This window comes from Pavona decussata, unplaced genomic scaffold, assembly GCF_977016875.1.
Source record: "Pavona decussata unplaced genomic scaffold, jaPavDecu1.1 SCAFFOLD_223, whole genome shotgun sequence".
Taxonomy (NCBI): domain Eukaryota; kingdom Metazoa; phylum Cnidaria; class Anthozoa; order Scleractinia; family Agariciidae; genus Pavona; species Pavona decussata.
The window spans coordinates 370,092-383,062 of record NW_028145628.1 but is presented as its reverse complement, the minus strand read 5'-3'; the positions used below and the strand labels follow the sequence as shown (position 1 = coordinate 383,062).

The window sequence follows — 12,971 nt, the reverse complement described above, 5'->3', positions numbered from 1 at the left end:
CTTTCATTGTCAGGTCTTTAAACAATAATAATAATAATAATAATAATAATAATAATAATAATAATAATAATAATAATAATAATAACAATAATAATAATAATAATAATAATAATAATAATAAAAGAAGTTTAATTCCACCATCATCGCAGTTAATCTGAATTACAATGCGGTTACAATTGTACAATTATAAAAATTACATACTGTTAATCAATCAATCAATGAGGGACTGGGTTACATTAAGTTTCATATCAAAATTACAAATAAAGTCATACTTATGCAAGTTAAAAAATGGATATAAAGTCTAATCTAAAATCTAAAGATCATTGAAAGCTAAAATGGTGCTTGGGAAAAAAACTACGGCGCAATCTTTCTGTCCTGCATATAGTTAATGTATTTTTATTTCTGCTGTTTTGTTGCTGTGCAGGTGATATTTAAACGAGATTCCATAGTCCTGAAGCCTCAATAATTTTGGCGTAGAATTATTTAGTTTCACATGGAGTGACGTCACGACACGGTTCTTGTCCGGGCAAAAGACGAAGTTGGCCCCTCCCAAACTATCGGCGCAGGCGCTTTGACCAACCGTGGGTTACCAGGAATTCAGGAGAGGAAGATTAGTGAAAGATAAACAGGATGTTTATCGGAGTTTAAAATCTGGGGCCTGCTTGTGGTAGGAAATGACGTGGATTACAATGTAGAGTGCGGGAACGATTATTGCGTGTTCATCTGTACAGCCTTGGTAATTAGTTAAGTAAGCAAGCACGCACGCAATAGTCTACTGCTGTAATTTGTTACCCTCCCTTCCCCCCCCCCCCCCCCTTGGAGGGCATTAGCTTGGTTTAATAAAGCCCAGATATTTACCCCCAATTATCGTGTGGTGATTTAAAAAAATGGAAAAAGTTAAATTTTTGGTTGGCTACCCCTGTAAAAGGGCTCTGCATATCACTCGCAGAAGTACTGCGATGAAAAAATCCCAGTACGAATACCTCAGAGGGACCCCTAGCAGAACAACTGCTGACAAAACAGCCTGAGGAATCTGGGACGAGATGTTTTCCCATCTCGTGACCGTGACTGTACATGTACTGATAGGCTGTCTAATTGAAAAAAAAAAAAAAAATGGCGTCTACCATTCCAAAAGGCTTCTTACTATTTGCAGTGATAGCTTATTTGATTTTTTTATTCGCTGAAGGTAAGTTTTACATGAGTCATTCTCAACTACTCTAGGTTACGCTAAAAGCTTAAGCTAAACTTTTGTTGAAGGTTGAAGGCGTAAGCTGTAACTGGCTTGTTCGGTCCAGTGGAATACTTCATAATTTCTCCTGACGCGCTCTCTTTCGGGCGAAACACTCAGATGTTTAATCAAAGGCATAATTTTACTACCCTCGTGCGCCCTCTGAACTTAAAGAGTGTTTGTATCTTGAATTCTTGATCTTATTAAACTTAAACTTTTTTTTATCTACTGCAGGCGAGCTGGGCCAATGTGAAGTGTCCAAGGATGGCCGCAATTTGGAAATTGCAATCAAGAGAACAAGTTTTGATGATTCGAATGTGCGTGGGTTCTCCATCCACAACAGAACCGGGGAATCCCTTCAACAAGTGGTCAATTATGAAAAACCGAGTTTGGTCCCTAGATGTCGATATAAGTGCAATGCAGAAAATTTTCCAAACGTCACCACAACAGATAAATACATAAAATTGAATGTCAGCCTAACTGCAGGCCCACTTGCTGATTTGACACCTTTTACCGTACTATTGGATGTTGATGGGCATGGCAATTTCCAATTCAACCCCTTGGTGTGTTCAAAATATTTGAACCACACAGTGGAAGGTAAGTGGATAGATAATTAACATGGTAGCAAGATGAAAAGTGACAGACTGAAATTTTCTTGGGCTATTAATTCATTACCAACAGGGAAAGATTTATTTAATAATACCAAATTGTTTGAATACTATCGGAAATACAGTATAATTTTATATATATGTCATCAGCAAAGAAATGTCTTTCATTTTATGGCATCCCAGTTAAATTTCTAATAAATTGTTCTAAATTTAATAAAAAGTCGCTTGAATCTATTGCAAAATGCATTTGAACGATTATTATTGACTGTAAGGCTTCTTGTTTTTGCACAAATATTTTAACAAATACCAGTAAATTATATATCATCATCATTATTAATTTCTGTCTGAAATTAATTATCATGTGTACACGTGTTACCATTTTTTATTAGCAAATGCCAGCCATATGCCCGCAAGCAAAGCAGCTGCTATATTATAAGTCATAATAAAGTGATTTTATTAATCACTCCAGCAACAAACTAACTGGTTGCTTTGTGATTTGAATTATGAATAAAAGTGCAGGTGTTGAAGCAACAGCTAAGATTGTGCACTCTTTAATTAATTAAGTGGCATCAAGATCCTATGAAAGGGCTGTAAAATTTGAATACTATCGGAAATATTATATGTCATCAGCAAAGAAATGCCTTTCATTTTATGGCATCCCAGTTAAATGTCTAATACATTGTTCTAAATGTAATAAAAAGTAGCTTGAATCTATTGCAATATGTGTTTGAACAATTATTATTTACTGTAAGGCTTCTTGTTTTTGCACAAATATTTTAACAAATACCAGTAAATATTAATCATCATCATTATTATTTAATTTTTGACAGAAATTATCAGGTGTACACGTGTTATCAATATTTTTTTATTAGCAATGCCAGCCATATGCACGCAAGCAAAGCAGCTGCTATATAAGTCATTAATAATGTGATTTTATTAATCACTCCAGCAACAAACTAACTGGTTGCTTTGTGATTTGAAATGAAATTATGAAAGTGGTGTTGATTGAAGCAACAGTCAAGGGGGATGCACAATCTGCGAGCCAGCGAGGCATGCGAGTCAGACGTGCGAGGCACTCAGGTTAGCCTAAAAAACACTCCGGTTAGCCTAAAAAGCACTCCGGTTAGCCTAAATAGCACTCAGGTTAGCTTAAATAGCTCCCCGGTTAGTTTAATGGCTAGCAATTTATGTTGGGGGTTGTTCATGCCTCGCACGTCTATTTCAACTTGCAAGTTAACTTCTACAGAAACGGCGGACTCAATAATCCATTTAACAAATTTATTGTTTTTCAACTCGCGATAGTTACGATAGCTCGCACGTGTTTTTCGTTTAAGGAGGTTCAGAACACGAAAACATGCGAACACGTAACCCAAATATATCTCACTCACGAACTAAAGAGAATACTGTATTAAAATTCTACTTACACCACCATTTATACACAATAACCCCCCCTTAGAAGCAACATAGTGATATCTTCCTGTTCATCGAAGAGTCTGGTTTAAATTTTCGAAATTTCACTTTGTTGAATAGAACGGTATTTTTCCAATTAGATATCTGGATTATTGAGTCCGCTGTTCTGTAGAAGTTAACTTGCAAGCTGAAATAGCCGTGAGCTAGCACAAATGAAATAAACTAATACTTTCAGGTCATGCCGGTTCTCGTTGTCGGTAAGACCTGCAAAGACGACGACGATCGCAACAAAGAAATTCAGAAAATAATAGTTTTAATTAGTAAAACACTGGCTCAGCACGTGCGTTATATTTTTCGGTACATTTGTTTGTCGTCCTCTGCAAACAATTACGGACGTACAATCACCACATTCAACGTTTTATGGAGAACGATGATGATTTATTTTCCTTTCTCTTTCTGAACTTTAAAGTCGCCCCTACGACGTTAGCTCCTGGATAGTTCGGCCACATCACACAAACTAAATGAGTAGAAATTATATCGCAAATTTATTCAGAAAACGCGAGTGTAACTTTTAAATTCCGTTTTCGTTGACGACGTCGACGTAATCACAGTTAAAGAAACTGGTATTTCCAAATTTCCGGGTATTAAAAAGGACAACCTCCAGAGGTAGTACAAAAGTTAATTTTGATTGGTCGATGGAGACAATGGTTCATCGACGGTCTTGACAAAAAGGACACGAGGGGACCTCGGGAACAAATCTGTTTGCCTGTGGACAACTGGCTGCTGTTTCCCCCGTGCCAAGGAATTTTTGTTACCCAGCGTGCTGTCCATGGCGTTCTGGCCGCGGGTCTTTCGAAATTTCAGAAGCGAGCCGACTTGAAAGAAAATCTTTCTAGCAAACGTGATACGGCTTCGATCGAGTCGGAAATGCGATGCAAGGAAAGCTATTTACTTCTACTTTGATCCTATGAAGGAATTGGGACACCAGGGATGATTTCAACGGATTTATTCCGTTTCGTGTTTCGGACATGGCTGAAATACTGTTTGGCCTTTCGTTACACTTAACAGTAGAAACCCGAATGACGCTAACTCGCCGAAATCGCTCCGAATCGGCTTGAAAAGCTGGAAAATGACAAAGAATACAAGAAGAAACAGGGTAAGTTGACTTAATTGACAAAACACTGTTATTTTCTACCATTTTACACAAATCCGTTGTATTCCCATACAAATCGTTATAATTCAACGGTTCTCTGATAGTGAGCTTGGGCTGCCTGTGAACAACACAGAATGCTTCTGGGGGCCATTGAGACTGAAGGTATTTGCACACGTCAGGAATAAAAAGCTGGAGATTTCGACACTTCATGCGAGTTTTACACTTAAGCTTCTTTATTGAAACTGAAGGCAAAATGACAACTTCAAAACCTGAAAAGGTAAAATCACGACCATCAAATGCCCCAGAGTAGGATTAAATGCTTGACACAATTAAAAGGCAAGTAAAGGTGCTGTTACATTGAAGCTCTACAATTTGTGTTGACCTTTGTATAAACGAAACACCAGCATCACGTAATTTGAGCATCAAGATGATCATTTTATTTATTTTGTTTATTTATTCACCACGACATACAATCATAGAAAGTTACAGTGAATAATAGACTTGGATCTTACATAAGTTTAGAGTAAATAATATAACAGTAAAAGAAGAAGTAAGAAGTGGCGAGGAGACCTCAAGAAGTCCCCGGGCTTATACTGAGAGGTCTCCTCGGAGATATGTTAGGACTGTAAGACTAGTAAAGACATTGTATTATTTTAGATTTCTCTCTATATAGAGCTGGAGAACCTGTTGGTCCTGAAACTCCACAAAGTTCTTTCAAATCGACCCAAAAAAATCACACAGGATGACAAAAGGATCTACAATAGAGATCAGCTGAGAAATTTTTATTGAAATCAATCATTCATTATTGAGCCTTCAAATACAATAATTTTTCCCCATACAAACCCTTATAATTTTGCTATTACCATTTAACAAATCAACGACAGTTTTCTATGGTCTATACTCTTATCGACCATAAAATGACGTCAAAAAATGTTCAAAACTCAAGTGGAACCACGAGCCGCAGGCGAGTGGTTTCACTGCCAAGTTTTGGACATTTTATGGTGTCATTTTATGGTCTATAAGAGTATAGACCATAGAAAACTGCCGTCGATTTGTTTTTTACAATAACATGGAAAAAGTACGAGCGGAATTGGCTATTGTTTTCGTTGAGAAAGCGCGCGCGTTACATCTGACGTCATTTTTATTGTCTGTACTCTTATAGACAATAGCTACGAACCAATTAGCGTGCGGGAATTTGAAAAGTTGTTGTAAAACATATATTAGATCTCACCCACCCACCCACTCAACCCAAGCATGAGTGTGAAAGATAGAAGGCCAGACCACAACAGGAACTATGTCCCCTACTCTTGCGAACAGTGTGTGGGTTCTTTAAGTCGTCCCACAAAGTACTCATGAACAAGGGTTGTGAGATGGGACCTACGATTTATCGTCCTTATCTGAGAAGACATCATTACAGATGTCATTACAAAGGCAGCACATTTCTCCTCAATTAATTTTAAAGACCCTGAGTGTTGGTCCAGCCGGGATTTGAACCCGCGACCTCACAGACGGGAGCCCCGTGCTCTACCTACTGGGCCAACCGGTCGGCGGTTGCATGAAAGATAAGATAAGATAAGATAAGATAAGATAAGATAATACTTTATTGAACACTCCCCAGAGGGGCTTTTCGGTGATCAATCCTAGTGGGATGGTTCTTAGTTTTGAGTCTGTGGATGAAATCACCGTGTGACCATTCAAACAAAAGCTACTGAGCAGTACTTTCCTGTGGTGCTGTTTGTTATGCTGTACACAGTGGTTCTTAGACTGTTCACAGTCCCCCTATTTTTCCGTGGGATTCTCGAGACCGGTATGCTTTGATGGAGCTGCCGCCATCTTGGTTTGTAAAAGCGAGCGCGATCTGGGGAGACTGTCTAAACTTCCCATCCCCAACTATACTAACACCAACTCCCGCTCCCCTCGGTAGTTTAGACACTCTCCCCAGATCGCGCTCGCTTTTACAAACCAAGATGGCGGCGGTTCCATCGAAGCATACCGGTCTCGAGAATCCCACGGAAAAATAGGGGGACTGTGAACGGTCCAAGTGGTTCTTGCATGGTTTACAGTCTGTGGATGAAATCCTGAAGTGCAGCCATTCAAATGAAAGTTACTCATGAGCAGTGCTCTCCTGTTGTGCTGTTTGTTATGCTGAAGAAGGTGGATCTTGGTTTTGAGTCTGGATAAAATCCTAAAGTGCAGCCATCCAAATGAAAGCTACTGACCCGTGCCTGTGTATCTTGTGGTGCTGTTTATTATGCTGTACAAAGTGACTGGCTTTGACTGAGACTTTGTAACTTTTGAGTCTGGATGAAATCCTAAAGTGTAACCATTCAATGAAAGCCACTGAGCAGTACTTAATCTTGTGGTGCTGTTCATTATGCTGTACAAAGTGGTTCTTGCTTTTGAGTCTGTGAACAAAATTTTAAAGTGCAGCCATTCAAATGAAAGTCACTGAGCGGTACCTTCCTGTGGTGCTGTTTGTTATGCTGTATAAGGTGGATCTTAGTTCTAATTTTAATTTTAACTTTAATTCTAAAGTGTGACCTTTTTTTTTTTTTTTTTTCATTTAAAAATGAAAGCTACTGAGCAGTACTTTCTTTTGGTGCTGTTTTATATTATGCTGTACAAGGTGGTTCTAAGGTTTGCGTCTGTGGATGAAATCCTGAAGTCTACCCATTCAAATGAAAGTTACTGAGCAGTTTTTTTCCTGTGGTGCTGTTTAATTAATATGCTGTACAAGGTGCTTCTAACTTATGAGCCTGTGGAATATTTCTTAACTTGTGACCATTTAAATGAAAGCTGTAGTTTTCTATGGTGCTGTCTATTATGCTTAACAGCTTGGTTTAAAAGTTTAGAGTGTTTTAGAAATAAGAGGTATCTTTCATTATCTTTCTTTGGTGGTGACATGCGAGGTGGAAAAGGAAGAAAAGATGTAGCAGAAGAAGGGAAAGCATTGCTCTCCCTCACACGATGGATTTTCAGTCTGACCATTTGTTCTTAGAATTTGAGAGCTTTGGCCAGTAGATATACATTGGAAGCCTGCGTGACGAGGACAGAAGCGCCCTCAATTATTATTGCTGATCGTAAGAGGGGGTACACAATTTGCACTGCTCAGTAGCTTTCAATTCATTGAATGGTCACATGTTAGGTTTCATCCATACCACACCATACCATAGATTCAAAACTTAGAACCACCTTTTTCAGTATAATAAACACCAGCACTTAAGAAAAAATGCCTCAAGATGATTTTATCAAAAAAGAAGCAGCGAATTGGTTTGAAACTTTGAGTGGATGTTTGTTACATCTAGTTCATCAGAATAAAAATGAAAAGCGAGAGTGAACATGTTTGTTATCACGCTATAGGGCTGTTAAGATATAACCATTTGACTAGCTTCTGATAACAGTATCAAAAGAGAGAGAAGTACCCATTACTTCCAGAAAGTTATTTTAACAATGTTCTTGTAATGGTACACCGTGTTTAGCACAGAGCACTAATAATTATTGGGGACACTCTTCAGATCAAATTGGAATTTAGAAATGCTGGCTTTTGGGGAGAGGGGAAAACCGGAGTACCTGGAGAAAAACCTCTTGGAGCAGGGACGAGAACCAACAACAAACCCAACCCGCATATGCACAATCCCTCACTCAGCTCCCCCTAAATAATCTGAGCAAACATGCCACATAGTTAATAAAAGAAATAAATAACTGTGTTTTGTCCCTCAAAAACCACCCAGGGTGAAACACTAGACACACTCAAGGTTTCTCCTTTGATATTGTTTCTGAAGTGTTCTCATCACTTCATTGTGTGCTTGATGACAAAACAAAGGATGGCCGAGATTTTTCTCTTAACTTTGCAATTATGTATGTTTTTTTCTTCAAGGTAACCCTCAGTTTTCTATTTTGATTTCAATAGCTATTGCTAAGATCTTCTTTCAAGCAAAATACCTTTGAATCAGGTGGGCCTTCTCAAACCATTCTGAGATGTGTAGAATGTATTCGCAGTAGCAAAAGGAGACATCATCCTTGAACAGGTCGCACTTTGATGATTTCATCCACAGACTCAAAAGGTTGAACAGATCACAATGCAAATTTCTACTCCAGGAAAGAAAAGGAATAAGACATTTGGAGCAAAATTATCGACCATAGTATCAAATGTCCCCACCCATCACCTGACAATTAATAAAAACAACACAAACTCCACAATTCAATCTCATATTTAATTCTATACTTATTAATCTAATTCACATTCGTATATAAGCATTTCAATGATTTTTACAATATTTACAAACAGTATCAATGCCAGATGTGCTGTATATTAAATGTTCAGTAGTGACACCTTTTAAAACAGCAAAAATAGTGAATGCTTTAAAAATGAGATACAAATTATGCTCTAAAAGTAATAAACTCGTTTTGATTTTGTTTACAATACTTAGTTTTCTTTGTTCCACGGTTTAGATCCGTGTCACATCTGAATACAATAGTATACTCTGTACATGTTACATCTTTATATACCTCTAATTAACAAAAAACACAGAGCAAACAGCATATGAAATAAACGAGCACACCTTCTTTGAAGGTTTTTCGTACCTATAATCCTCTACTTAGCAATAGCTGAATAATGACCAGACCTAAAGTGAAAAATAAAAAAAGAAGGAAAAAGAAAAACGACCGAGAAAACCTACCACGCGTGCACTCATAACACAAATGAATTCAAAGGGTGTTAGCATTTATATATCAAGTGTTCTTCACAAAATATTAGAACTCCATCTTTGGAACAGGTTTGTACTGATTTTCTCGGTCTCAAACGAGATGTGACTCATCAAAACTGACAATAAGCCTCACGGAAACAAAATGGCATGAGGATAAACCCCAGGATGAAAACTTTATGGCCAAATAGCTCAGTTGCTTTTACATATGAACTCGCTCTGTGTTTTAGGACTTTAATTAAAACCTACAAGTAATAATAAGTTTGTGCTCCGTAAAAACTTAAGAGCGAATGTCTGAAAATATCAACCAGAGGTATGCAATAGTGAAAAATTCAAAATTCTCAAAAAAATTCACAACATAGCCCACGGTAAACTATTGCAAGAAATACATGTTTTACTTCGATCCGATAATTATTTTTGATGTGAGGCTATGATCTTGAATTCACCGCTCCTGAACCGGGTTTTCGGTGTCTGACACCACATGTTGCGAAGACCTTGTTTTAAAAATCAAACCAGTTTTGTTCCAAACGAAAAACATCCAGTCTGATAAAGTACATAATTATGGACATCATGAATGGTATGTTACTCATCTGGAGTGAAAATTAAATATTTAGGAGATTTTTCAATATTTACAATTTTTTAAGCGATTTCTCGTGATGCCAAATTGACAAATTTGCGAGGCTAAAATCATCGACTGGTACATGGCGTTGAGGATAAAGATTTACACCACGTGAAAGAGCATCATTTCTTCTTATAAAATCCGCTTTCAAAACTATGGGCAACACAGAAGGAAATTTTTGAGGCCGCGAATTACAAGTAGTATTTTAGTGAAATTTGAGCTTTTTTGTCAGGGCATTCCGTTGCTAAAACTCAGATAAACACAACATGAAAACGTTTCAAACAACAATGGTTTATTAATTCTTGCTAAAAGGCACTGCCTGTGCATGACCTATGCTTATAAGACTATTTTCCTTGGTTTTCTATCTTTAAGGGGCAGTGTCAAAAGATTTTAGCGGAGTTCAAAAGCCGTACACGGGTCAGTTTACGTTGTCAACCGGTCGCAACACTAGTAAATATGGAATAAAATGAAACCAGGACTTCTTTCATTCAATCTTACTTTGAAAAAAATGGAGCAAATAGCTAAGAGTGCTATATAATTCATACCTTTGAGCGACTACCGTGGATGTTTAAGAAATCTAATATGAGACATCTATAGGAAACATCGTAACACGTTAGGCCGTTTTAACATTTGGTCACAAAGATTGTGTTACATACATTTCACCGGTAGACCGCTGACCTTGCACTTACGTACGCATTTGTCCACGGGATATAAAGCGATGTTTCGTCCAGCTAGACCCCAAAGACAATTAATTATATAATCAGTTCAAACTGAGATTACGGTTTTGGGTTATCACAATTTTATCTGGTTGCGTCTACACTCGCGCAGTTGTTTTGATTTTTGATAAAGTTTTTCCAATTTCAGTCTAACGTAGCCTGCGAATACAGCCGCCTCTCATCGCTCCCGTCCCCGAGGGGCGTTTCGCGAGGCTACCATGAATGCTACTCAAGGAGAGTTAAAAGCAATGTGACTGTCTAGTTCAACTGGATAAGACCCAATTTTCAATTTATTGTTCACAAAAATTGTCTGTTGTATGATAGTTTTCATACGATAAAAGATAGTTCATCCATAAGTAATGGAATTTGAGCAGACAAAGTATTGTTTCTTTAGCCTTAATGGGTCGAAGTAAGAACACGATCCAATGAGATCATGTTGCCTGAATTTATAGTGCTATGCTCTGAATTTTTAGAGTACTTGCCAAAGCCGACAGGCACTAATATCGAGGTCATCTTGTGGATAAGTCTAGATTGCACAAATGTGATGCTCCGATCTCCCTTCGTTTGCTTGAGATAATTAGCTGCCCAACTTGGTGGGACCGGCGCAGAATCGGTTTTGGCAGCGCCGTCTGATGCCATAAGCATCTCGATGTCTTGAGCAAATAGACCTGATTAGATAGCTGTCATCGATTTCGAAGATATCAAGGGAAATTCTGCCCTGAAGTTTAGTCAGTTAGTTATGTCACTTTGTAGAACTGGCTTTACAGCCAAAGGAGCGTACCTGTGCCGTCCAGGCTGTGAAACCCTGGCCCTCTTTCTGACAAGAATTGCTCCCCCTACGCTCCTCCCTTATTCCTGCTGACAATGGACTGTGGTCGACTGTAGCAGGTGTGAGTCGTACTGCAGGAAAGGAAAATAGGGACGACACTGGTGACTCAACCCCGTTTCCCTCCTCGCTCTTACCATGCCGCCTCCCCACTAAGCGCCCCATTCTTTGCGTCGGGAAACTGTAACAGTGACAAAGCACACGGCCAAATAACTTAAAAAAAATCACTAAAAATCGTAAATGTGTGTGGATGTAATAACCAGTAATTCAGAATCAAATTGCAAGCGCTATTAAAGGTAATTCTTATTTAAGGTCAGGAGTTTTGCGTTACAGTAATTCGATACCTGCTCTGCCTACGAGAAGCTCCGCCTCAGTTTTCAGTGTTCAGCCAGCAAACCCCGTGGCCCTTAGATAGTTTCGAATGTCTGTACCACAATCTCTGATTGGAATACATTGGGTATTCGCTGGATTTCCAACACTTTGTCCACATTGTCCTCCAACAATCGAAGGATACTCACACGATACCATTTCGGCTCAATTTGTGACCGGCCGTGAAACCAGAATCGAGCATTAAAGTTGGATTGCAGAGCAAGATAAACAAACGGAAGCGATCTGAACACCAACGTGGGCTAACTGCACGTTTAGAAAGTTCAGTGACAGAAAATACAGCTCACAAGTAAAACGCAGTTACAGTTTGTATCGAAGGGGCAGTGAAAAATTACCCTTGGCATGCGCCCGGGGGGTACCATTCGAGCAGAGGCCCTTTGATCTTCCTAAATAAGTCGAAGGGCCTCTGCTCGCAGGGTACCCGGGGGGTGAACCTTTATATAAAATTTGACGGGGCTGATCGTAGCTTTCAGGGGTTAAAATTCGTGGTTTGGTACCTGTCAAAGGTATGGCGGTACCTTTTAGACAGTTTTAGGGTATTGAGCGAAAACATATAAGAGAAAGTTATTATAAATATCAGTCAACTGTCACTTAGCGTATTCATTTTAGAATTGGTACCACTAAGTGGGAAAATTATACAGACCACGGCTACAAAACAAATTCTGGTACCTTTTAGTGGTACTTTTCAAAATTTATGACGATCAACTCGTCAATTTGATATAGGAGACCCCCTCCCCCTGGGGGCAAGTGATCTGCGCAAACTGTAACGCAATCTCTGCCGTTAAACGTATTTTTAAATCGCGGCAAAATGCATATATCGTTCTTGATTGATGTGATGATTTCTACAATGTACAGAAAGCTCGCTAAAAAGGTATGAATTACGTAGCACTTGTAGATATTGTTTCATTTGTTCTAAAGTAAGATTCAACGCAAAACATTCTGGTCCGAATTCAAAACGTTGACTACGTAAACTGACCTTGGTGACCTTTATACGCTTTTGAACTCGGGGTCTAATAGAACTGCTACAATCTTTTGTGTCTGCCCGAAATGATTAAAAACCATGGAAAGTAATATTATGAACGTGGGCCAAAACCTGTAGCAAGTACCAACAAACAATTGTTGTTTGAAACGTTTTCATGTAGTGTTTATCTGAGTTTTAGCAACGGTATGCCGTGACAGAAAAGCTCAAATTTCACTAAAGTACTACTTGTAATTCGCGGCCTCAAAAATTTCCTTCTGTGTTGCCCATAGTTTTGAAAGCGGATTTGATAAGAAGAAATAATGCTCTTTCATGTGGTGTAAATCTTTATCCTCAACGCTA

At 38.5% G+C, this 12,971-nt stretch overlaps 1 protein-coding gene across 1 annotated transcript; it reads left to right on the top strand.

Annotated features, from left to right (window-relative positions):
* Positions 1–1,109: 1,109 nt before the first annotated feature.
* Positions 1,110–2,796, top strand: LOC146458997 (uncharacterized). The gene is made up of 3 exons (XM_085089727.1): positions 1,110–1,186; positions 1,463–1,825; positions 2,786–2,796. The coding sequence occupies exons 1-3, from the start codon at positions 1,114–1,116 to the stop codon at positions 2,794–2,796; spliced, it is 447 nt and encodes a 148-aa protein (XP_084945853.1). The 5' UTR covers positions 1,110–1,113.
* Positions 2,797–12,971: the final 10,175 nt, after the last annotated feature.